At 36.4% G+C, this 26704-nt stretch overlaps 1 protein-coding gene across 1 annotated transcript in view; it reads left to right on the forward strand.

The window, feature by feature from the left end:
- Nucleotides 1–26704, forward strand: part of L3MBTL4 (L3MBTL histone methyl-lysine binding protein 4) — a 394385-nt gene that overhangs the window by 19929 nt on the left and 347752 nt on the right. The window contains exon 4 of the mRNA XM_036741011.1: nucleotides 21791–21882. Coding sequence (XP_036596906.1) covers nucleotides 21791–21882 — 92 coding nt within the window. The remainder of the gene's footprint in view (nucleotides 1–21790; nucleotides 21883–26704) is intronic.

Below are 26704 nucleotides of genomic sequence, written 5' to 3' on the forward strand. Positions count from 1 at the left end.
AAAACAGATTCCCAGACCTACGGTTAAGAACACCTTTTCTATAGGTTCTTCCCAACTGGACAGGATCTGAATATGTGGTCAGCTGTAAATTATGTATCTCTTGTCTAAAGTCAAAAAGTTACCATTGGGAAGTTGACATGGATTATTATTGATTATTTTTGGCTATGGCAGCCCACGTAATGGACAAAAATATAAAATGGCTCGCTTTACAATTCTTCAGTAACAGGGATAAAAAAAGGATGATAAAGGGTGCTAAAGAATCACATGGTTCTTATATTGTAATGTGAATTTAGCCTTTAGTATCTTGGTCCAATGGTGAGAAAATTGAAACACTACTGGTAGAACTGAGCAATATTTATACTGATATTGTCATTATAAATGAAACCAAAAGACATAATTCAACGTCTTAGTTGGAAGGATTGTTATGGCGTTCTCCTTGGAGTGATAAGTGGAGGAACCAGCAGAAATGGTATCATAGTGTATGCAAATTTAACAGGAAACATGTTTCATGGCAGTTCTGGGAATCTAGAATTCTGCTAAATATGGAGAAAACTTCCTAAATGAGACCTATACCTAAAAAATTAAATTGACTGCCTTGGGAGGTCTTGAGTTTCCTTGTCACAGATTTTAACTGCTTACTGAGAGGGATATATAGTTTGTGTAAAATTAGATTATGACCCTTGAGATACTTTCCATCTTTGGGATTTAATGATGCTAATACTTTCCTGATAGTCATTCTTAAATAGGGTGAATAGAAGTGATTTTAGAGTTTTAGAGATCTTCCAGGCCAGTCCCCTTATAGTATTAGTTGTGGGAGTCATCTACAGTGGATAGGACCCTGGACTTGGGAGTCAGGGAGATCTGAGTTCAAATGCATTCTCAGATGTTTACTGGCTGTGTGACCTTGGGCAAATCACTTAACCTTTCTCAGTCTCATTTTCCTCATCTGTAAAATGGGGGTAATAATAGCACACTTTTAAGTTTAATCTTCATTATTCATATGTTCTCCATCACTTTCTTTAAGCTTAGACAATCAACAAATCCTGGTTTGCAGCATTTGCCTGTTTCCAAGGTGTAAAAGCTTACATGAAAAATTTAAGTCATCTCCTTTGAGCCAGCCTGAGCTGGTCCCAGCTGCTCCCCTGCTCCAATCTATATATTGGCATCATTATAAACTCCTTAGAAGATGTAACAACAGAAACAATGCTTTGATTATTTAGTCCGTGGGTGATACACTACATCAGGCAGGCTATAAAAGAGGGATGCATAGGCTTGTTCAAAGTATTTGCCACTGTGATGGAACAGATCCAGGGGGAAGAAGATTCCCTGTGGATAGTGAGGTCCTCCAGATACTGCTGTTTGGGGATGAAATTGTTTTGACTGTATCAGATCCTAAGAAGAGTCTCCTGGGAGAAATCTGTAATAACTCAAATGAGTTTGATCTGTCCATCCACACAAGAAAAAACAAATGGATGAAAAATGTTTATTGCTCTTCTATCAAGATGCATTTGAATGGATACCCTAGAGAGCTTGTGACATAGCATATATCTCCAGGAAAAACAATGCTGAAGGACAGTGAGCTGGTCCAGAATTCCAAAGAAGAGCAAGCTCGATTACTTTAGGGAAATTGCAAAGCTCCTTTATTTACCCAGTGTTTTCTATAACAGCAAAGACCCTCATTTTCAGTACAAACATTTTCCTCTGTTCTCATCACATAGAGGGCATTGAAAAGGTACATGTTGGGTGTGAGGAGGTTGCAATACATAGCTGATGAATTAATCTGAACAACAGGAACGGATGATGTCGTTGAGGAATTATGTGACAGAAAGAGGAGATGGACTGATCATGTGGCCAGTTACATGGCTAGATTTCTTCACTGGCACTTGTGAAACGTCAGGAGAAAGTGAAGAAGGCTTCCAGCATGTTGGGTAGAGCCCTGGTGATGAACTTTTGGGAGGACATGGAAGAGAGTCACGCAGGACAGGCGTGGATCAGTTATGACCTAAATAGATGGCAGAAATGTCTGAAGTGATGGAGGTATAGATTCATTTAAGTATTTGCAGATGACTCCGAATTCCATTTGTTTCAGGCTGGATTCATGGCATAGAAGGACAAGTATTCTAAATGCTATTGGCTTTTAGAATTCAACCTATGCCCTTATTTCTGTCCTAGGTTATATTATTGCCAGAAAGAGCTAAAAGTTTGGGGTTTTAAAGGATTTTACCTTGCATGAAGTCTTTGACTGGTTGGCTCAATTAAGAGTCTCTATAGGTAGGATGATGATTTGTCTCTTTCAGTTTTTTGTCTCTGTGCTCTTTATGATGGACTTGGAGGCTTAACTTCTCTTTTTACATAGAGAAATAGCTAAAGGTTCATTAACAACATTCATTATTTCCTCTAATGAGTTTCCTTAAAGTGAAGTAGGTCTGAAATTGTGTTAGTATTTAGCTTTCCTAATGCTTAAGGAAGAAGTTATTTTTCCTTTAGGAGTAAGCAGATAGGAACTTTTAATCTTTAAAACTCATTTGGTTTATAATAATTTTCTTTTCTTGCATAACTGAAAGGAGCACAATATATTTTTCCTCGAATCTTTCCCAAATAGTCGCCCTGGGATATGTACAAAATAATTTTGTGGGAGAGCATTTTGAATAAAAAGAGGATTATTATTTAGGCCTACTTTGGGCCTTATCTTTATGTTCTTGGGAGTAGGCTGATGATAATAACTTGGGGTTGCTCAAGCAGAAGGCAAAGTTCCTGCTTTAGAATGCTAGGAGGACCTTTAAAAAATCTGAACACTTATTTGTCAAATCAGTTTGTTTTTTAAAAGATAATGTTACTGATGTATTTCATTTTCCCATCACTTAGAGTTTCCATTTTATGACTTCCTCAAACTTTTCTAGGGAGCCACCTGTTAAAGAATGAAAAAAAGAAGAAAGAAAAGAATTCCACAAAATCCACCAACAAATCAAAAGAATGTACGCAAAATTCCATACCTATATTCTGAGGAGGGGGAAGAGTGGGTAGGGAAGGATGTTTTGGTGTTGGTGCTGGAGACAATTTACTTTAAAAACCATAATGAACCAAAACTCTAAAAATGTACTATGAAACAGTTTCTTGCTATAAAGTTGACTTCAATTCATATTAAGTCATTCCAGATTAATTACCAAATCATATGAGATAGATGAAAGTCTCTCTTGCCCAAAGAAGAGATTATATATAATAATCTCCCTTGATAGCCCGTTAAAGTAAATACCTGCTCTTTCTACCTTGAAGATCATCATTGCGTGTAACCCTGTTATTTTATGATAGAGGCAATCTTCCTTTACTGAAGAAAAAATCCCAACAAATGATTCACGACTGCTCTTTATATTGTACTTCAGTCAGCAAAGATTAAGTGCCTTCCATGTGCCAAGCAGTGTGCTAAGTACCAGGAATGCAAAAAAGTGACAAAGGGCTCTCAAGGAGTTTGCAATCCTATGGGGGAGACAACATGCAAATAAATATATACGAAGCAAGCTATGTATAGGATAAATACGAAATGACTAACAGAGGATAGTCACTGGAATTAAGAGGTATTGGGGAAAGTGTGGTATTTTAGTTGGGTCTTAAAGGCCCTTAAAGTTTTCCCCACTTCAGTATGTTTGTTTGTTTGTTTTACCAGAGCAAATCAGTTAGAGTTGCAGTTGTTTGATTTTCTAAAAGGTATTTTTCTTACCCTCTGAAATCATAAAGAACAGAATTGTCAAACTGGTGGCCTGGAGGGGCCACAACTCCCAAGTATAATCCTGAACCCGATGGGGAAATGTTGAACAAAATAAATAAAAATTTAATACAACATAGATCATGTGAATTTATGGTTTTGTAAGTCAAAATGTGGCCCACAGGGATCCATCACTGTTTGAGTTTGACACCACTGATAAAGAATATAGTAGTGTCAGAGGAATGCTAGAGTTAGAACCTAATGCCCTGGATTCACATCCTGACTCTGGCAGCTGCATGTTTTGGGTCAATCACTTAACCCCTCTGTGGCTTGCTTTCCTCATCTAAAAATGTGATGGGGCTTTTACTGCATGACCCAATAAGGTCTGTTTCAGCTCTACATCTTTTTTCTGAGACTTTCATCCTCCAAGTTGTTTCCAGTAGAATAAAGGAAGGAATTATTTTCCTTTTGTCTAGCACATATTTTGTTCATCCTAGGTACTAATATTTGTTTCATGAATTAAACTAAATTTAAGAATAATAATAGTTCTCCTTTGCATTTATAGAACACTTTGAACTTTTCAGTGCTTACATTTTCTTTTATCCTAGGAGTAACATGAACTGACTAAGGGAAGGGTTGCATCATCCCCATTTTACAGATGAGAAATCTGTGCCCATGAAAATTTGCCAAGTTCCTTTAAGTCCCACAGTTAAGTGCAGGTACTTATTATCAGACTTCTTTTTATATTTATACTGGAATTTCATCCATGAGGAATTAATTAAACAACCATCATCAGTAATTCACTGAACTATTAAAGTAGCTAAAATTGGTCCTCTGTGCTGAAATTGGACTCCACAATCTAAAGCCATATCCTAGCTTTTCTTATATTCCCAAGATACCCTTTATTCTTAGAGCTTTCTCTTGAAGACAAAGGCTAGTGATGAGGATGCACACTAACTACACCTTCCTCAGTTTCTATCTCTTAAGTATAATCATCTACATTTTCAGTTAAGTTATATCTGTAAAATGACAAATTTAATTGGATATTAACAACAACTAACTTTCACCTGATTCCCGTGATAACTATCTTTACTTTTACTCTCATTTTGGGGAGGAGGAGACGTGTTTTATATGTAGTTTCTAGTTGTCATGTGGAATCTGGTAAATACTTTTTGGTATATTAGTGAATCCTCAAACTGTTTATTCCATGCAGTCTTGGATAGTACAAAATTTGGAGTCAGCAGAACCTTTGTTTAAATCCTGCTTCTGACGCTTACCAGCTGTATGATTGAGGCAAGTCACCTAACTTCCCAGAGCTAAGTTTCTTCCTGTTAAGACTTATATGAACTGATGCAAAGTGAAGTGAGCAGAACCAGGAGAACATTGTACACAGTAACAGCCATATTTTAAGATGAAGAATTGCGAATGATTTTTGCTATTCTTGGCAACATAGTGATCCAAGAAAATCCCAAAGGACTAAGGATGAAGCATACTGTCCGCCTCCAGAGAAAGAAATGATATTTTTTGAATATAGACTAAAGCATGCTGTTTTCACTTTGTGTGTTTCATTCTTTCTCTTTTATTTGAGTCTTCTTGTACAAAATGACTATTATGGAAATGTTTCACAAGATTGCACATGTATCACCTTTATCTGATTGCTTACAGTCTCGGGAGGGAGGGAGGAATAGGATTTAGAACTCAAAACTTTTAAAAATAAGTTTAAAAATTGTTTTAACATGTAATTGGGGAAAACATATATATATATGTTATATATGCATATATAGATAAACATATTAAAAATTAGGTAATAATGCCTATATTGTCTAGCCCACGGGCTAGTTAGGATGCTCAAAAGAGATAAGGAATGTAAAGTGCTTTGTAAACTTTAAAGTGCTAAATACATATGCTATGATTATTATTAAATAAAAAGAAATATCTTTTAATTCTACCATAATATGTGCTATTTCAAACTACCAATAAATACTTTTGCAATAATTTTCACTACAAAATCAGTTAGTTGGATATTTGAAAGAGCTAAATGAAGTTTTCTAGCTTTCCATTTTTTCTTTTTCTGTTAATCTTCTGTTCTTTTTGTTTCTTTTAGCTTGGCTCAGCTGACCTTTTCTCGCCCTTGAGGCCAGGGTGAAACAAAGACTAGTAATATTAACCCAATTAATTGTGAGGAACCAAAATGTAAAATTTAAAAAAAGAGGGTACAGTGAATTTAAGACTTTATTAATTCTTACACTAATGAGTAGAATGCCTGTGGTCATATTTCCTTTTAATTTTCTCTCAAATTGGTAAGTACTGAAAAGGAGGCAGTTAGAATGTGTCATGTTTAAAATGTGAATATTCATAAATGAATGAGATAATGATTGTAAAGTGCTTAGCACCGTGCCTGGCACATAGTAAACACTATATAAATATTAGCTTCATAGCTATATAAATGCCACCATGATCTTGCATTTATTTTGTGTTTAACTTGTCAGAGATGAGGAAACTTCCTTTCACAAGCATTTCCAGCATAGGAATTCCATGAAAGAAGAAATGTTAAGTTATGTGTGACCTATTAGTTACTATAATAGGCCATTTAGACTTAAGTAGGAAGAACTAGCACCCTGTCCTCGAGGAATTTACATTCTATTTGGAGGGAGGAAAATCATCTACACAGTTAAGTAAAATACCAATTAAGTAAATTAAAGTGAAAGTCAATTAATTTAAAAAAATTGAATGAATTAAATTTAATAAAAAATTAGTAAAGTAAAATTAAGTAAATACCAGTTTCTTGGAGGTTGAGGACAACAGCAACCTAGGGGATCAGAACAAGAACTATAGTAGCTGCCATTTGTATAGTGCTTTTTATGTGCCAGGCCTCACAACAACCTGGAAAATATTATTATCCTTATTTTACAGAGGAGGAAACTGAGGCAGTCACATCAGTTGACTTGCCCATGGTCACACAGCTAGGAAGAGTCTGAGGCCAGATTTGAACTTGGGTCTTCCTGACTCCAGGCCCAGTGCTCTATCCACTCTGCTCCCTCACTTCCGAGAATAGGTCTTTTGTGTAGGAGGCAGTATTTGAGCTGAGCCATGAAGGAATCTAGAGATTTTATAAGGGGAAGAATTGCCCTTAAAAATGGTTGGGAATAATTGCCTTTCAGGCATTTGGGACAACTATGCCAACACAGTGACATAAGCCTTCCTTTTAACAGGTGGTTTTGAGTGATCTTCTCATCTTGCTTACCATCCTCCAGACATCTCTTTGATAAAATCACATTGCTGGAGAATTAGTAAAATATAGATTGGGTCAGAGATTCTCTTCACCGGTGTAGTAGTCAATGTCTCTGTTTCTTTTCATCCTGGGCGGTTGTAGTTTATGTCCCAGGGAGGGTTAAACACGAGGGTGCCTGCCCTGAAGGGAACCCACTTCCATCTAAGTTCCTAAATAGATTCATCAGGAGATCCTAATTTTCTGGGAACCAAACATCTAGGGGACAGTCCAAGCAGGTCAATGTTTGATCCATATCCAGAGTAATTTCTGAGTGTACCTCGTCCTCTGCCATTTTGGAATGAGGCTACATAGAAATAGCTGCCTCCGTGCTTGAGTTTAGACCAGTCTGAAGGTTCCCAAATGCTTTATTTATTATCTGATATTGCCGTGGTCTCAAAATTGTAAGCTGTCTTAAGCATCATTTAGCCAAATATAGAGTACAAATGTGTGTGTGGTTGGGGGTGGAGGTGCTCTCATGTGTATCTTCCATATTGAGCAAATTGTTTTGGGTGGGAGAAGTACTAGTGCTTTTGGCCCCTCTGAACTGCGGAGACAGTGCTTATTTTGTGTGCTTGGTTTCTTCTGGGTGTCTGTTATTTTCTGCTGTCTTTGGATGATTCTGCAGGTCTGGTGCTGATTGTTAATTTGAGGGACCCAATTATTTACTGATTTATTGACAACCTGCTGCCTCTACCACTTGTACCCTGCAAGCTTTGGGAACTTTCCCCTTACGTACTTATTTCTGTAGTCACATATCAGAGAGGCTTGGCTGATTTTAATACATATATCAGAGAAGTCTTAAAGGAGAACCTTCAAAGCTCTGTTTTTTATAGAGTCAAAAGCTTTCTTTTTTTTAAACACATTTCCACATTAGTCATTTTGTAAAGAATTAGAACCAAAGGGAAAAACCACTAGAAAGAAGAAACAAACAAAAAAAAAGAAATAAAATAGTATGCTTTGATCTGCAATCAGACTCCATAGTTCTTTCTCTGGATGTGGATAGCATTTTCCATCATGAATCTTTTGGAGTTGTCTTATATCCTTGTATTGCTGAGAAGAGATAAGTTTGTCATGGTTGGTCATTGCATAGTGTTGCTGTTGCTGTGTACAGTGTTCTCTTGGTTCTGCTCCCTTCACTCAGCATCAGTTCATTTAAATCTTTCCAGGTCTTTCTGAAATCAGCCTGCTCGCTCATTATTTCTAATGGAACAGTAGTATTCCATTACATTCATATACCACAACTTGTTCAACCATTCCCCAATTGATGGGCATCCCCTTAGTTTCCAGTTCTTGGCCACCACAAAAAGAGCTGCTAGAAATATTTTTGTACATGTGGATCTCAACTTTTTAATGATCTCTTTGGGATACAGACCTAGTCTTGGTATTGCTGGATCAAAGGTTATGCACAGTATTATAGCCCTTTGGACGTAGTTCCAAATTACTCTCCAGAATGGTTCAATCAATTCGCAACTCCACCAACAATGCATTAGTGTTCCAATTTTCCTGCATCTTCTCCAACATTTATCATTTTCCTGTTTTATCATGTTAGCCAATCTGATAAGTGTGATGTGGGACTCAGAGTTGTTCTAATTCATATTTCTCTAATCAGTACTGATTTAGAGCATTTTTTCATATAGTCAGAAGCCTTTTAAAACATCAAAATGGATTGAAATCTTCTTTATGTTAGTTGAATGATTTACAGATGTGCTCTGCTTAGGAAAATAATTTTGAAGTACCATCTCCCATTAATATTTCTATCATTGATCATTTCAGTGAATAGATAGTTTCTATCAAAATTTTAAAGAGATGAGAAAGTAGGCAGAAGTTGCTGTTGTCAGATCATCCCCATGGCTTCTCTGGATCCCTCCCACCTTTTTGGGTAGGAGAATTAGGGGAAAATAAAGGGCAGCTGGATGGCACAGTGAATAGAGCACCAGGTACTAAAGTCAAGAAGGCCTGAGTTAAAATCTGGCCTCAGATCTCCAGAGAAAGAACCAAAGGAACCTGAATGCAGATTGAACATACTTTTTCTTTTCTTCTTTTATTTTTCTTGTTTTTTTTGCGTCTGTTTTCTTTCACAGCATGACTTACATGGCAATGTATTTTGCGTGACTACACATGTATAACTTATGTCAAATTGCTTGCCTTCTCAATGAGGAGTAAAGGGGGAGAGGGAGACAATTTGGAATTCAAAATATATAAAAAGAACGCTAAAATTGTTTTACATAGAATTGGGGAAAATAAAATATTGAAATGAAATAAACCTGACTTCAGACACTTAACTAGTTGTGTGACTGAGCAAATCACTTCACTTCTACTTCCCTCAATTTTCTCATCTGTAAAATGGGGGTAATAAATAGCACCTACCTTTCAGACTCGTTTCCAGGACCACATGAGATAATAATTATAAAGGGATTAGCACAGAGCCTGACACAATATAAAAAGAGGAACTATTATTAACCTCTGTCTCAGTTTCCTCATAATAATAATAGTACTGACCAGGATTGTGGTGAGGATCAGATAAGGTAATATGTGTACAGTGCTTTGCAAACTGTAAAGCATTTTATAAATGTTATCGTTGTGATTCTTATACCATGTTCAGTGATCCTCTTCTGTAGTGTTTTGCAAATGAATTTGTTCTTTAAACTAACATTGCCCTTGGCTGCTACCCTTTTCCACCACGAAGAGCTAAGACTGTATCATGTCTGTTGATTGTTTTGCACTGGGAAACTTTCCAACTTAGTGGTGATGGTTATGGCTTTATTCTGTCATTCTAATTTTTGTTTGCTGACTGACAACCTAATAAAGTAATGACTTGAGAGAAACAATTTAAAGAACTTTGTCTCTGGCTTCAGAGGGCCAAGGTTCAAAGTCTGCTTTTGATGCTTACATGTGTAACGTTAGGCAAATCACAGCCTCTGGGTGTCAGTAAAATTGGGCAGGGGCTTGATTAGGTGGTCTCTAAGGTCCTTTCCAGCTCTATGTTCTTATGACCCCAAACGTAATGGGCAGCCTCTTCTTTCAGGACTATAGACCAGAGGTGTCAAACACGTGTCTTGTAATACTCGAGTGCAGCCAGATTAAAATATATTTCCTATCAGATTTTAATGTGTTGATGTACTAATAAGGAAAAAAAAATAAACGTCTGATTTTCTAACAATATATGCCTGTAGGGATCTTTATGTACAGTCTAGTGGCCTCTTTTTCCATTTGTGTTTGACACTCCTATTAATTCTGTAGACCACAGTCCATTCATGTCTTCCTATTCTGTGTAACTTTTTTCCATGTTTTCTCAAAAATCTGTCCCAAGTGTTTCCATATAACTCGTTCTTTTAACATTGCAGAGATGCCAGTGGAGCTTTCAGGTTGTTCATTGTTTTCAAGACATGACTGGGCCATCCTTCCTAAGTTTCTCTAAAAATTGTTGTTCTTGTTGAGTCGTTTAAGTTGTGGCTGAATCTTCGTGACCCTCTTTGGTGTCTTCTTTGCAAAGATACTGGAGTGCTTTGCCATTTCCTTTTCCATCTCATTTTATACATGAGGAAGCTAAGGCAAACATCAGCACTGAGGAAACTAAGGGAAAGTGACTTGCCTAGGGTCACACAGCTAGTATGTGTCTGAGACCACATTTGAATTTGGGTTTTCCTGACTCCAGACTCTATTCCTGTCTCTATCCGCTGTGCTGCCTAGCTGCCCCAAAGTTTCTCTAATAATATTCTTTATACCACTTCTGTTGTGGTATTTCTTATGTGTTAGGACATGCTTACCATGCAGCTCTCTATTGCTTTTTGGGTGATCTTCAACTTTATTTCTTTTGAGGCTGCAGTATAATACATGACTTGAAGCTCTGTAACATCACCAGAAGAATAATGGTATGAACATGAAATTTTTAAGTAGGAGAATGAAATAGTTTTTTTGTATTAGTAAGATGATTTTGGCAGCTAGATAAACAAAGATTCAGTTTTGAAAACCAATATCATTTTAGTATTCTATGACTGTAAGTCATGGAATACTGTGATTTCCAAAGAATTGAAAAGGGAAGTCACCCAAAGTTCAGCAGAGAGGGGAGAGTGGATGTAAATAGGTAGTAACATGTTACAAACAAGAAATTATGAAGAAGAACCCAAATAAAGAAGGTCATCAAAGAAATGTCTCATCAAGAAAAGAGAGAAAGATAAAATAGTTGCAAGGTGGAGTAGATAGACAGCTGGGTATTCCCCTGGTATATTTATAATGTAAAGAGAAATCAAGAAAAACCCTCTGCATGATGAGTGGCCCCTGATGGCATATTAACAACAGGATGTGGACAAAAATTGCACAGGATAAACAGGCATGGATAGATTCTTGGAGGAAATAGCTACATCAGTGAAATGCCAGAAGAAAAGATGAGAAGACTGATGAGAATAGGATTGCTAAAGATTCTCCAGGTATTTTACTCTAAGTGACTGGGTTGTGTGATGATGCTTTCAACAACAAAATAGGGATGTTGGAAGGAGACGCAAGTTTGGGGTGGCAAATGAATTTAAGTTTTAATTTTTTGTTCAGGCACTGTTAGGTTATTCAGCTTGAGATGTTCATTCGGTAGTTGGAGAAGCATGAAACAGCTTGAAAAGGATTTGTAAATTTGGGAGTCATCTGCATAAATATGATAATTGAAGCTATGAGAATGAATGAAATCAATAAAACAGAAAAGTTGACAGCCCTGCAAAGAAGGCCAAAACAGCTTTGTAGGATTTTGTACTTTTGGGAATAAAATATTCTTCATAATTTATATCTTCTTCATGAATATAGCCATGATTTAAAAGTCTGAGGCTTCTTAGAAAAAGGTAAGCCTTTTGTCTCCTTTATTTCTTGGTCCTGAGCCTAGTTTTCACTTTATTTCTCCTTTTCTTACTTTTACAGGAAAGTTATCTGATTCTCCAGGCTAAAAATCCCAATCTAGTTCATTCTAACAAGTATCCAGTTCCATTTTTTCCAACTATTCTTCACCAAATTGTTAGAGGCCACATGATAAAATAGAAAAACACTGAAATTGGAGTTAGAGGAATACAATGATGCTGCCAAGAACATCATAAATTGTAAAAGAATTTTTATTCGCATTTTTTAAAGAACCGATTGGGGCTTAGAGAGGTTAATTGTTCAAGGTCTCATGACTAATAGGTAGAAGTCAAACTCATCTTCTGGCTCAGAGTTCTCAAGCCTCTTTATATACATCCCACTGCTTCTGCATCAGAGTTAGAAAGAGCTCTTTGATAGCTATAAGGGGCTATAAACTTCTCTTGCACCTAATTTTTAGTGTTTATGGTGGGTTCTACATTTCTTTCTACCCATTTTATTTATCTCAAAAAGGTAATTATGAAAGTGAACTGATGCTGGAAAAAGTAGTGTGTACCCCTAGACTCTAATGCTGTCCAAGTGTGAAATCATTCAATAATTTCTCAGTGGATCTTTCCAGATGTTAATTTCAAAGCAGAAACATGCCTGTAAATAAATAACTGAGTGATGGCTCAGTATATTTCAGGAATGTTATTATTATGATAATTTCTGTATGTGTTGGTAAGTAAACCTATAATAAATAAACTTCTTATAAACAAACTTATGGTTGCAACTACTTATGGAAGATAACACTATAAGCTCTTCATTAATGCATTTAGGTCAAGGATCTGGCTTTTAGCATTATCTGTGTGAGGTATTAGCATTATCTGTATGTGATCACCTTAACGGGAATCACCTCAAAACATTAGAAAGCTCTGTTAGATACCTGTCCATTCTCTTAGTTGCTACATCTGTTTCTTAGAGTGAATTCTAATTATGATGAACTTGTTATTTTTGGATTATCATTTAAATTATTATTATTATTATTATTTGGTAGAAGCAGGGGATTTGACTGTATTGAGAAATTTCTCAAAATAACATGAGCAGTGGCTATTGAGTGATTGTGAGGGCTCTGATTTAGCAGGTATTAACTGTTTCATTGCGAGTGAGGTACTAAATTAGAAAATTATGGCTTGCTTGCTATAAATGGGAGCTATTCTATTCCTGTTGCTAAGGGAACAGCACCATTATTGATTTATTCTAGTATATTGTTTTAACTGCTTTGGTCATTAGTTATAACAGTTCCTGGAATCTGTCTTGGCATGTTAAAACTTTATAATTCAGGTCAGTACTAATAGGGACTCAGAGTCACAAAGAGTTCCATTCAAAAGCAATTAGATTCAACAAGCTTTTATCTAATGATACCTCTATGTGTACAAGGCATGAGGCTAGGTACAATGATAGTCAGACAAGAGAAAATACCTGGATGGCTTGCTTAATGGTGGTAGTTAACTGAAGAGCTCAGCTGCAATTCCTAATTTAATAGGACACAATTGATCTCTGTAAATGTTTACTGAGATTGTAGTTAATTTTTCTGTAGAGAGACAGCAGTGTGGGTTATATATAGGCATCGGCCTTGGAGTCAGTAATTTGAGTTCAAGTTCTACTTATATTTTTAAAAACAAACACAGACACATACATACACTCCTTTTTTGTTGTTTACTTAGAGATTTTTATTGTTATCTTTTGATTTTACATTGGCTATATCTCCCCTTCCTCTTCCCTCCCAGATCCATCCTTTATAAAAAAAAAAAAACTTTTTTAAATAAAAAAAAGATGAAGAAGAGAAAAACAGCAACACTGATCAATAAATTAAACAAATCTGATGTTATACCATAGCAAAGGAGTTGGGGAGGTATCTTTTTATACCTCTCTGCTTTGGTGTTAAGCTTGTTCCTTGTGGTTTTACAACATTTTTTATTCATTTTTCATTTATTTTCATTTTTTATTTTGTTTTTTTTTTCCATTTACATAGTTGTAATCATTGTATACAGTTATTCCTTCCACATTGTGGGGATTAGGGGTGCAGTGCCCCTGTGATTTGGCAAATCTGTGTAAAATTTTTTGGCCCCTCCCCTTTGTACCAGACAAGAAGTCTGAATTATTATGGTATTAAACATTAAATATATTGATATTATACAGTTCTACACATAAATTTTATGCATTTCTGAGTTTCTAAACTTTTTCTGTGTCATCTGTTGGCTTTTGTGTGTCATCTGAAGCTTCTGCAAAACTTTCAAGCAGTTCCCATTTAATTTCATATGCCCCCCTGTGCTATACTGCAACCTAGATGGGGAAAATCATGATGTGAAATGGATAACTGTATATGTTGGGTTTTTTTTTCCCTTAGATTACTTCACTTTGTTTTAGATCATGTGAATCCTCCCATAAGGAGCATAAAAAGGCTCAAGAAGGAATAAATTAACATACAGACCGTGAATCAAAAAATAAAAGTTTAGAAAAGACAGAAAGTGAAAGGAATCACAAGGTACTGAAATCCTTCTTAGAGGAACAGAAAAGAAAAAAAAAACACCCTAGCAAATGAGAAGTTTGAGAAGAGGGAAAGAAGAGAGGATTTCAAATTTCTCCCTTAACTGAGAGCAGGAGAAGAAGCGGGGAGAGGAAGACAAAAGGAATGAGATAAATAAGTAAATGGAAGAAAGATAAATCAGTAAATTAAGTAGAACTCCAAAACTAGAGGAAGGATTGACAAATGGAAGAGTGATAGAAACCTCTATCTGGTTATTCTGAATGACCAAATTTCAGGTGAATCCAGAAAAAAACTAGAGTTAATATCATGCCACCAGACAAAGAAAGAAACAACAAATAATTCACAGTATAAACAGATAAAAATTGCATTATGCTGAAAGGAGTCATAGATAACCAATATTAATATTAAATCAAACTCATATATTCCAAATGGCATAGTGTCAGTTCATAAAGGAAGCATAACTGAATTTCAAAAAGACACAAATTATAATACAATAATAATGAGTCTTTAATGTTTCTCTCTGACTTGGGCAAATCCAATAGAAAGATAAGCAAAAAAGGAATATATAAAGTTGAACAAATTCCTGGAGAAATTAGAGCTAAACAATATACTGCCTTCTGAATGAGGCCACTAAAGAATATAAATATATCTCAGCAACATATGGAACTTTTACAGAAATTGAACATGTATTAGGATACAGAGAAATTGCAAATACATGTCAAGAACTCAAAAATAGTAAACATCCTTTATTGACCATAATACAAAAATAATCCTTTCAGGAAACATTAACAAGAGACAAAGACCTAAATAGAAAATTAATTGAATTCTAAATAATGAGAGGCTTGCAGAACAAATCATAGAAACAATTAATAATTATGTGAAAGACAAGGACTAAACAATCTACTTAAACTAATGGGTTTAAAGCAGCCCTCAGAGAAAAAAAATGATATCCCTAAAAACATACATTTGCAAATTAGAAATGAAGATAATTAGTGAACAGAGTTTGCATTTTTAAAAATTGGAAATCTAACATACCTAAAATAAGTAATAAAGAAAATCTTGAAAATTAGAGGAGAAATAGGTAAATTGGAAACTAAAAAGACATTATAACTGATTTTTAAAAAACAAATGACTAATTGGTAGTGCTCTGATCCTTTGAAAAGAATTACAAGATTCATAAATGTTTAGCAAATCTGATTAAAAAGGAGAAAGTAAAATCAACAAAATAGTATATGAATAAGGAGAAACCACATAAAATGGAAGAAATAATCATCAGAACCTACTCTGCACCGTTAGATAGATGGGTATTTACTAAGTGTTTACTATGTAGGAGGCATTACAAAAGGTATTTTATAGTTGGTTTCATGTAGCACCTGGGTGAATCTTGGTAGATACACTACCAAATGTTTTATAGCTTTTTAAGTTATTTTGAATGGAATTTCACTTTCTAGCACTACCTGCTGGTTTGTTTGATTTTTGGTTATATATAAGAATTCTAATGATTCATGTGAATTTATCATATGGTCTGCCTTCTTTGATGAAGTTACTATTTTCATTGTCTTTCTAAATTTTTCTAAGTATCATCTGTAAAAAGTGATATTTGTTTTAATTTGTCTATGTTTATTCCCTCATATTTCTATAGCCAACATTTCTAGCATGATATTAACTAGTAGTGGTGATAAGGGGCATCCTTGCTTTACTCTTGGTCTTATTGACTTTTCTCCATAACGTTTGCTCTTAGAGTTGTTAGATAAATACTTTTTACTACATTAAGGGAAGAGCCATTCATTCCTATGATTTCTAGAGTTTTTGATCAAAATGAGTGCTTGATTTTGTCAAAAGCACTTTAAGCATCTATCATGCAATATTATATTACTTATATCAAAGTGCTACATTATATTCATTCATTAGTTATTAAAATTTTGTTAATTAATAAAAACAATTATGTTTATAGTGTTCGATATTTATTTTATTTTCTAATTTTTCTTATATCCCTTTATAACATGGCCCTTTCCTACCTTTCCAGGCTGGAAATGGTCTTCCTCCTCATCTCTGCCCCCTAGCTGCCTTAGCTTCCCTAGCTTCTTTTTAAAAGGAAGTTAAGGTCCTACCTTTTGTAAGAAGCTTTTCCTAGTCTACAATCTTAGTGCTTTTCTTATGAGCCTATGCCTCAGTTTATCCTGTGTATATCTCGTTTTCACAGTTGTTTGCATACTGAGTGGTCTGTGAGTTCCTTAAAGACAAGGACTCTTTTTGCCTTTCTTTGTAGTCTCCTGCTTAGTCCAGCTCCTGGCACACAGTAGGCACTTAATAAATGCTTGTTGACTTGATTGAATTACTTATATTGAACCAATCTTACCTTCCTGGCATAAACCTAATCTGATCACAGCATCTAATTTTTCTAATATGTTTTTGTAGACTGCTTGCTAATATTTTATTTAAATATTTTTTCATCACTGATTAGGAATAGTGATTTGCAGTTTTTTTCTCTGCTTTGTCTTTCTGTGTTTTAGGTATCAAGACCATATTTATATCATAGAAAGAAATTGGAAATGTACCTTTTATTTCTTTAATGTTGGAACTAGTTTTTCCAATGTTTGATAGAATTCACTTGTAAATCCATCTACTCTTATAGTTTTTTTTCCTTTGGAAGTTCATTTATGGCTTGTTCAATTTCTTTTTCTTATAGTGGATCTTTTGTCAATTTGGATTTTTTTTTAAATGAATCTTCATTTATTTAATCTCAGTTATCAGGTTTTTTGGCCTATAATGGGGCAAAATAGTTTCTGATTGTTTTCTTTACTTCTTTTTAAATTTTTGTAAGTTCTTTTTTATTTAAGAAAATACAGTTTGATTTTTCTCTCTTTTTAAACACAAGGTTAGCTGCCTGTTAATATAGTTTATTGTTTTTTTAAACCTCCTTGTTTTATCATTTAGATGATCTTTTTGCTTTTAATTTTATTAATCTTCTTTAATTTTCATAATTTCTGCCTTGTTATTTAGTTGGATTTGATCAATTTTTTACAAAAATTTGCAATTCAATTCTTTGATTTATATTTTCTCTGTTTTGTTGATGAAAATATTTAGAGCTATAAATTTCCTCTCAGAATTACTTTAGCTGCAGCTCATAAGTTTTTCTATGTTATTTCCTTACTGCAATATTCTTTTTTTTTTTTTTGAGGGGGGAAGGCAGGGCAATTGGGGTTAAGTGACTTGCCCAAGGTCACATAGCTAGTAAATATGTCAAGTATCTGAGGTTGTATTTGAACTCAGGTCTTCCTGACTCCAGGGCTCGTGCTCTACTCACTGCGCCACCTAGCTGTCCCTATTGCAATATTCTTTGATGAAATTTTCTGTTGTTTCTAAAATTTGTTCTTTGGCCCATCAATTCTTTAGAATTGTGTTTTTTTGTTGTTGTTTTTAAGCCCCTAATTACTTTTACATTATTTCTTTAAGGATCCTCAATTGAATTTTTTTTAATAACGTTAATGATTAGTAAATGATGTGTTGAGCCTTTCTACTTTTCTTCATTTTTTGGTGATTTCTTTATACCTCGGGACATAATCAATTTTTGGAAAGGTGTTATGTTAAAAAAAAGAAAAAAAAATGTACTTCTTTCCATTCCCATTCAATTAATGCCAGAGATCAATCATCTTTCACCTCTTTCCCCCTGACTATATTATCTCTTCTCCATTTATCAATATAGACTCCTCCCCCCATAATAGTTTTCAGATCGTCCTGATAATTCTTAAGTTATCTCTTGATCTGTTTTCCAGATCATTTGTTTTTAATATTATATTCCTTAGGTTTTCTTTTAATCTTTGGATTGTGCATTGATATTTCTTATCAAATTATGTCTTTTTTTTTTCCTGTCTAGCCCATTTTAACTTGGGGCATTCAGTTTTGGAGTGAGATTTTTCATCTTCTGTTCTAAGGTGTCAGTTTTCCGTTTTTCTGTCTTTATCAGCACTTGTTATAGGGTCTTTTGGTTTTGTGATTCACCCTGTGGGTGTCTCTCATGCTAAGTTCTTTCTAGAGAGTATTCAGAGCTTTTCTTGGCTTGCATGTGGTTGGGGGGTGGTGGGTGGTTTGCTTGGGTTAAAGCTCCTCAGCTTAATGGTGTGAGGCAGGGTCTGCCTGTTACTCTGTATAGTAGGCCAGACTAGACCACTCCTTTAAGAGCTTCAAGAGCTACTCTAGAGTTGGGCTCTATCTGAGAGCTCCCTTTAGTCACAGGGCTCCAGGACCCTTCCTTTGTAGACTCTGCCTGGATTCCTTCTTTGCTGCTGCTGCTCTCAGAGGACACTGTCCCTGTGCTGGGTTCTTGCTATAAAGTTCATGTAATATCCAGGCTGTACTTTTACCTAGAGCCTCCTCTTACCAAGTTAGTCTCAGACCACTGGTGGATACTTCCTAAACCTCCCTTAGGTTGTTCTGACTAGGGCTGTGTTTCTGGTCATGGGCTTTGTTTGGGTTAGGCAAGAAAGAAACCCCAAAGCCACTAGACTGAGCTTAGGTGCCTCTTAGACAGATTTCATAGGGAGTACTGAAAATTCTCCCAAAGGCTGTAGGAGATTCCTGCACTGTGTCTTCTCTGCTACTTTTTCACTCCACCCTGGCTTGTCCATCCCAAGATCTCTGTGGGCCTCTGGTGAGTGGGGGCAGTCTCAGTGGATTCCTAGGTTGAGTGGGAGACTCTTAATTTCTTTCTGTCTCTTAATAGATGGAGTGTTTGTGGGGAGTATGAGATGCTTTTCATCTTCACATGCTTCTGTCTTCCCACTACCATCCTTTGTTCCATGTACTTCATCTTTGTTCCAGGAATCTCTTAGTCCTATATTTTATTTTATTTTTAAAAAAATATTTATTTGTTTTTAGTTTTCAACATTCATTTTTAGAAGATTTTGAGTTTTAAATTTTCTCTCCCTTCTTCCTCTCTCCCCTCCCCAAGACAGTGTGCAGTCTGATATAGGCCATACATGTATAATCGTATTAAGCATATTTCCATATTAGTCATGTTGAAGTCCTGTATTTTAAACTGTGATCCACATCACAATTTTAGACATCATCTTATTATCTAGTTGTTTATTCCACAAATTAATTTTCTCTTTTACTTCCATTACCTTCAGTGGGCAAAAATAAAGAAGACAGACCTGTACCCTTACGGTCTTCAGTTTCTTGCTCAAGACTTCCAGTTATTGTTGGCAGTGCTACTTAATTTCCCTTGGGAGGTATACACTGTGACCAAAAGAATCACCAGGAGTGGGTAATTGTTGTCTATTTAGGAGGTTCTCTGTTAAGCCTTGGGTTCATGCTTCGATAAGGAGCAGTTCAACAGGAGGACCTCTTTGACTGATCAGCATCATGTAAACCTAGAGAGGAAAGGTCCAGGAGAAGAGGGTGACCAACTGTGTCAAGTGCTTGAGAGAAGTCAAGAAGGATAAAGAGTCAGGGGAAAATCCACTAGATTGGGCAGTTAACAGACCATTGGTGACTTTGGAGGGAGAAGTTTCAGTTTTTTACTCTAAACAGCATTGATTTAGTTCTTATCTAATAAAAGTGCTCTCCTGGGCTTAGACATCAGGGGTCTGAGATTTAATGTACCTTTGAAATCCCTGAATTTGTGTATAGTCACCTGTAGTGTAATATCCAGCTAGAGTTTTGAAAGGTCAGGAATTTATGAAGTTAGGATGTAATTTTGCAAAGAATTTGAAGTGATTTTTCTTTTATACATTGCTAAAGAACATGAGGAAAATAACCTTAAATAATATTTTAGTTAAATTATTCCTCTCTTGAGGCCCGAGAGGAAGGAGATTTCTGGCTTAGACTGTAAGTCAGAAATCTGACTGATAAAATCAGCTCAATTCATCAATCTGATGGATTATAGTAGTTGACTGTTCAGCTTATATCCTAGAGAGAGTCAAATAAATTTGCAGTTTAATCATCATATGAAGGGAATGTTGCCATCTTGCTTCAGCAGTTATAAACTTGGATGATTTGCTCCATGTTTGGGATGGTAATAGCGACCTCATTGATTCTATTAGGACAAAGTTATGGAGACCCGGGGGTCAGTGACTTTTTGGAGAAGCAACATGAGACTGCAAAGGAAAATGATTCCAAGTTAACGCTGGGAAGGAAGGTTTTTTCTACCATAGCATTGCTGGGTCACTGTGAAGTAAGGGATTTAAGAGTTACCATAATTTCAATGACAGACTACTTAAAGAGTTCATTACATTGGAGTGATGCCTTGATAACATGAGGGGAATTACTTCATTTGCAAGTGGTTCCCTGAGAAGAGGCATTATCCAGCTCAGCATGCTCAGATGTTAGGCAGCTAATGACAATTTACAAGAATTTAACTGAAATAAAGCTGTGCACAAGGCAACTTCAAAAATAAAGCTGAAATATTGGGGAAAAAAGGAACTACTGTGTGTTGTAACTTTATGTTGCTAGGTATTTAACAATGAGAATATGTTCATATAGCTGATAAATTTTGATTTTACAGAAAATTCCTGTTTTATCTTATGTACTTTCCTGGCATTTAGTTTTCTTATCTGTCGAGTGAGCAGGCTGGACTGAATAATCTCTGCCTTTTCCGGTCCCAAATTCTGAAAAATTAGATGCTGAGGGTTGTCATTTATTAAGTTGAATAAAATTTTCACAATTATCTGTTATGTCAACTTAATCTATTTGGAATGTTATCCGTTTTAAAACAGAATGTGAAGTTCAGGCTCTCGTCATTTTTAAAAAAGTTAGTATGTTTGGTTTTTACCTTGCCTAAATTTCCTGCTATATCCCTATATTTCCTTTATCGAAGAGACATCTCTTTTAACAAGGTGCAATGTGACAAAACTAAAGTAGGAAATCAAATTTTTTTGACAACTGTTCACATTTGATCTAATGGGAATGGGGGCAAAGGCCCAGCTTAGAGGAGAAAAAAGGATCTGTCTAGCTCTCACTAGGCAGCATCTTGTAAGCATGGGAGGAGACAGAGGCTATGAGCACAACGGCTCCCACAAGTAGCTGCTTCTGTTCCAGCTCCAGCAGCTGCAGAAGGGGGCAGAGGTGGGTGGCATCCAGCTGTTTACATTTTTTGGGGGGAGGGGTAGTTGAACAATTTATTCATAGGAAACTGCCTCTACAGTCTTTTTAGAGAGCATTCTGTCTTCAGGAGAAATGATTTAAAATTTCGAATTGACACAGCCATTGAAAAAGAGTTTTTGAAATAAAAATCCCTGAAAGGTAGAAATATATTTTCCTTATGTTATAGAAGGAGATTTGGCACATGGAGAAGCTATAAGTTACATAATTCCTTATGACGAATCAGAAAGAACTACGTGCAGTTCCTGGATTTTCTTTCTAGTTTGTTATTTCATTAATTAACCGACTTCATAGATTTCTAGCCAGTAAAACTTTTTGCTTATAGAAATGTTTCTTGTTCTTTCTCTTCTAGTAAGTTTAGCTGCTCAACAGGAGACTTGGTCTTGGGATCAATACTTAAAAGAACAGAATGCTGTAGCAGCCCCTGCTCAACTTTTTTCTAAGGTAAGTTGTTCCACATAGTGTTATTATTTTTTAACTCCATGAGGAACTCTTTAAAGCAAATTCACACCATATAGGCTGAGTGGGGACTGAGGTTTAAGTGACTTGCTCGTAAGTAAATAACTGTTCATCCTCTTCTCACAGAAGACATATGGATTGGAAGGTTTGCTAGTTGTGATTCTGAGAGGTTGGGGGGGGGGGGCAGAAAGAATGATTCCAAATAGGAAAGGATACTGCCTTTTTCTTTGTTCTCAATCCTGCTTTGTGCATCTCCTGTTCAAATGTAGTTTTATTTTGGTGAATGGGATTATAACAGTTGGTGGACAAGATTAGATTTTGAAGGACACACCAAGTAAAGTCCCTGATTTATGTGTCATATATGACCTTAGCAGCTGGTAATTTAAAACAACCTAAATGTATCTTCATAGACCGATTTGTATTTTCTCCCATTGATTTGAGGCTCAGGGATATAATCTGGTCCTAAAGGTACCCATGCTTCTCTTACCTTTTCCTCCCCATCTCATTCTTCTAGTACCTTCATAATTGGGTCATAGATTATTCTAAACTGGCATCTGACATATTGTTAACTCCCATCTACTTGGAACTGTTAACACAAAACATATGGCTTCCAATTCAAATTTTTTTCATGTTACTCCCCAACATTTAACCTCTCACTTTAGGCTAGCCTCTCCACTATTGTCTGAAAATGCTATGCTGTTCCTATGTCATTCCTTTGCTTACCTCGTTATTTTCTTCACCTGCAGCATTTATCCAAATCCTGCCCATCCTTCGAGACTCCGCTCTGATCATGTCTTGTCCATGAAGCCTTGCCTCTCTCTGTCCACATCAGGCAGGGCGCACAGTGAAAAGAGTTCTGATCCTAGAGTCAGGAAGAGATCTGAGTTCCATTTTGGCTGTTGATACCTATTAGCTGTGTAATCCTGGGCAAGTCACTTAAAACGCTGTCTGCCTCAGTTTCCTTATTTGTAAAATGTACAGAATAATATTGCCTACATCCCAGGGCTGTGAGATGATATTTCCAAAGTGCTTTGCAAACCTCAAGGTGCTATCTAGATGCTAGCTGTTATTATCATCTCCTTCTTTGAACTGCTGTTGGTATTTTTAGGCATTAACACTTCATTATATACCATCTGGTTCCCTATTGTTTCAGATGTATTGCTTGTCTTTTCATTGAAATCACAAGTATCTTGATGGGAAGGACCATGTGCTATACTATTTTTGCCTTGTGTAGCTAGCACAATGCTTAGCATGTAATACATACTTAATAAATGCTTGTTTATTGACTAACTTGAATTTTTGAACTTTGTGCTATAAGCAGCAACTTGGCATTTTGGTTCTTTGGTATGATAAAGGATGCATGCAGTATATTTAAAAATTCAGCACTTGCAATAGAAGGTAAGATTCTTGAGAGAAGAGGTTTTTTTTTTGGTTTGTCTTTGTATTTCCAGTCTGACCTTGCTATAGGGCATGGCACACACTACACACTTAATATAGTTTTGTCGAACTGATTTGGATTTTATTGCACCAGCTTAGTTGGATGACCCTAAGTGTGATCTGTTACTGTCAAAGGTCAGGCACACCGTAGCAACCATATAGAAGTTCCCATATTGGTAGGATACTTTATAGTTGACCCTAGAATCTTGTTTTATTCTCTGCCTAGTGATTAGTTTTCACCCATAGGACTAAGGTCACTCACTTCATAGGTTTGAAGATCTCCAAGGGCAGAAACCATTTTTACTTTGTTCATAACAAGTATAATGTTGAGCACACAGTAAATATATCAAGACTTGCAAGTGAATAGTATTTAGTTCTTTTCTGTCAGGTCTATAGATGCTCTTGGACCATATTAGTGGTTTGGTTTTGACTGACAGAGGTACAGAAGATCCACCATATACCTCTTCTCATTAGTGCCAAGTCATGGGAAGCAACAGGGCAGATCAAAAGGAGCTCTTAACCCATTTTTCCTATTGATATGATAATTCCTTCTCAATCTTCTTTGCTAGGCCAGCTTCTTCCTACCACCTCTTAAATGTGAGTCTTCCCCTGCTGATCTCATCTTATTCTCTTTCTATATTTTAGCCTTTGTTGAATGATCATCTGTCTCTTGCCTCTAGAGTCCAGACATTCCCCTTGGCTTGTTCTCTGTGGGTTCCCTTTATCTTCTTTGGTGATTTTTATCTGCTCCCATAGCTTCAATTTTCATCTCCAAAAAAAAATAAATAACTATCTGTCTATCTATCTACCATCCATCTATACATCCATCCAATCTCTCTTCTGATTTCCACTTGCTCATCACCACCTGACTGCTAGACATTTTCAGCCTGCATGTTTTATCATCACCTAAATCTCAACATAGTAAAAATAAAACTTATGTTCTTTCTCCCTACTCCTACTCTTCCCCCAAACTTCTCTTCTGTTCATGGTGCCACCATAATTCAAGTTCATAATCATGAATTCATCTCCCTTGTCCAACTAATTAACAAGATTTGCCAATTCTACCTCCATAATCTCTCCCATCTGTTTCCACATCCTCTCATAGCCAGCATTCTAGTTCTTCGACATTATTGGAGATTTACATTTGGAAGGAACCTCAGAGATCTTATAGTCTAATCCTGTCATTTTACAGGTGAGGTAACTGAGACCCAAAGTAGTTGCCCAAGTCACCCCAGACCATACAGATAGGAAAACGGGAGAGAGAGGATTCAGACCAAGTTTCTCTCACTCCAATTCCAGAATTATTTCCATTGTACCATGTTGTCTTCCCTTTCTCAATGCCTTTTTGCAAGAACATCCTCATTCTCCGTCCTTCCTGAAGCCTCAACTTTTCTAGTCAATTTTTTATACTACCTCTAAGATAATCTTAAGATTGATCATATGTTTGTAATGGTGATCAGCTGCGAACTGTCCTGGGAGTAATAAACTGCTTGATTTGTGATCCTTTGAGTGGTTGCGTTTTTTCTTGGATATCTCCTCACCCATAATGCCCCCATAGCCTCTCTGTTGCCTCTTGAATAAAAAGTGATTTTAGGTGTGTTGCCCATCCTGTTGCATCATATTTTTTTTCTCTGCTGCCACATAAACCCTTCGTGGTGTTCGAGGATCTGAGTTCTAATCTTGGCTCTGCCATTTATTACCTGTGTGACCTTGGGTAAGTCACCTTGACTTCATTCAGTTTCCACATCTGTAAAATGAGAGTTATTGGAGCAGATGACTGCAGAGGTCTCTCCCAGCACAAAATCTGTGATTCTAATTTTGTCCCTTGAGACGCTCTGGTTCCCCTGTCCTCGCTTCCCTCTTTTTCTTGTTCTTGTCAAAGACTGTCCATCTCTTGATGGACCAGCTCCATAACTATTTATTAACCTCTTCTGCAAAATCCTCCAGAAGAGATGGAAGGTGGAGATATTTCTTTTCCTAGTCCTTCATTTTTTCTTTATTCTGATCACTTCCTTTTTGTACCATACGTTCTGTTGCTAAGTAATATTACCAACTCTGGGCTCAGAGCTTCATTAGATCTTAAGGCTGTGATGTATAAGACAGGACCAGGTAAGCAAAAACATTCAGCTGGGGGTACGTGGAGACCCTCAGTTGAAATGGGATAATGGCTAAAATTTGGGAAGACAGGAGAGCAGAAGTGGGCATAAAGTATCAGAGACAGGGCCATTTTGAACTGAGGCAAGAAAACTTATGTAAGTCATCATAAGTTGTGATAAGATCTTTGTTGGCTTTCTAGGGTCTTGTGAGGCTAAGGCAGGGGTGGTGAACCTGTGGCCTCAAGGCTACATGTGGCCCTCAGGGTCCTCAAATGTGGCCCTTTGACTGAATCCAAACTTCACAGAACAAATCCCCTTAATAAAATAATATAAAATTTGGACTCGGTCTAAAGGTCATACCCAAGGACCTAGAAAGGCATGTGTGGCCTCAAGGCTGCAGGTTCCCCAAACCTGGGTAAGGCCTAGGGCTGAAAAATAGATTCAGGATAGATGACTCACTAGATTTAGCAAACACTAATATTTATTCAGCTAGTGGTTTGTTGGATAGAGTGCTGGTCCTGGAGTCGGGAACACCTAAGGTCAAATCTGGCCTCAGACATTAACTAGCAGTGTGATCCTGGGCAAGTCACTTGAGCTCTGTTTGCTGAATCCACTGGAGAAGGAAATAGTAAACCACCCCGATATCTTTGCCAAGAAAACCTCCTTTGGGGTCATGAAGAATCAGCCACAACTGAAAAACTGAATGATAATATTTATTCATAATATCTTGTTGTTTACTTGCTATTCAGTTGTATCTAACTCATTGGGACCTCATTTGGAGGTTGCTTGGCAAAGATGGTGGAATGGTTTGCCCTTTCCTTCTCTGGCTCATTTGACAGATGAGGAAACTGAGGCAAACAGGATTAAGGGACTTGCCTGGGGTCATACAGCTACTAAGTGTCTGAGGCTGAATTTGAACTCCAGTCTTCCTGACTTTAGGCCCAGCACTCTGTTCACTGTGCGACCTAGTTGCCCCCTTATCTTATCACATTCCATTTGTCCACATTTGTCTGCCAGTGAAATTGTAAGCTCGTTAAAGCCAAAACACATATTTGATTAACTATTATAGTGCTAGAGGCATAGGAAATCAGTATCATCTCTGTGCAGCTGATATATTGTACCTACCATGTATACACGTAAGTATATTATACATGTGTATGTATGTATATATCTGTCCATCTATCCATCTATCCATCCATCCATCCATCCATCCATCCATCCATCCATCTATCTATCTATCTCATAGCCAGTGCTGACTTCCATTGGTAGCAAGA

Source organism: Trichosurus vulpecula, chromosome 1, assembly GCF_011100635.1.
Source record: "Trichosurus vulpecula isolate mTriVul1 chromosome 1, mTriVul1.pri, whole genome shotgun sequence".
Taxonomy (NCBI): Eukaryota; Metazoa; Chordata; class Mammalia; order Diprotodontia; family Phalangeridae; genus Trichosurus; species Trichosurus vulpecula.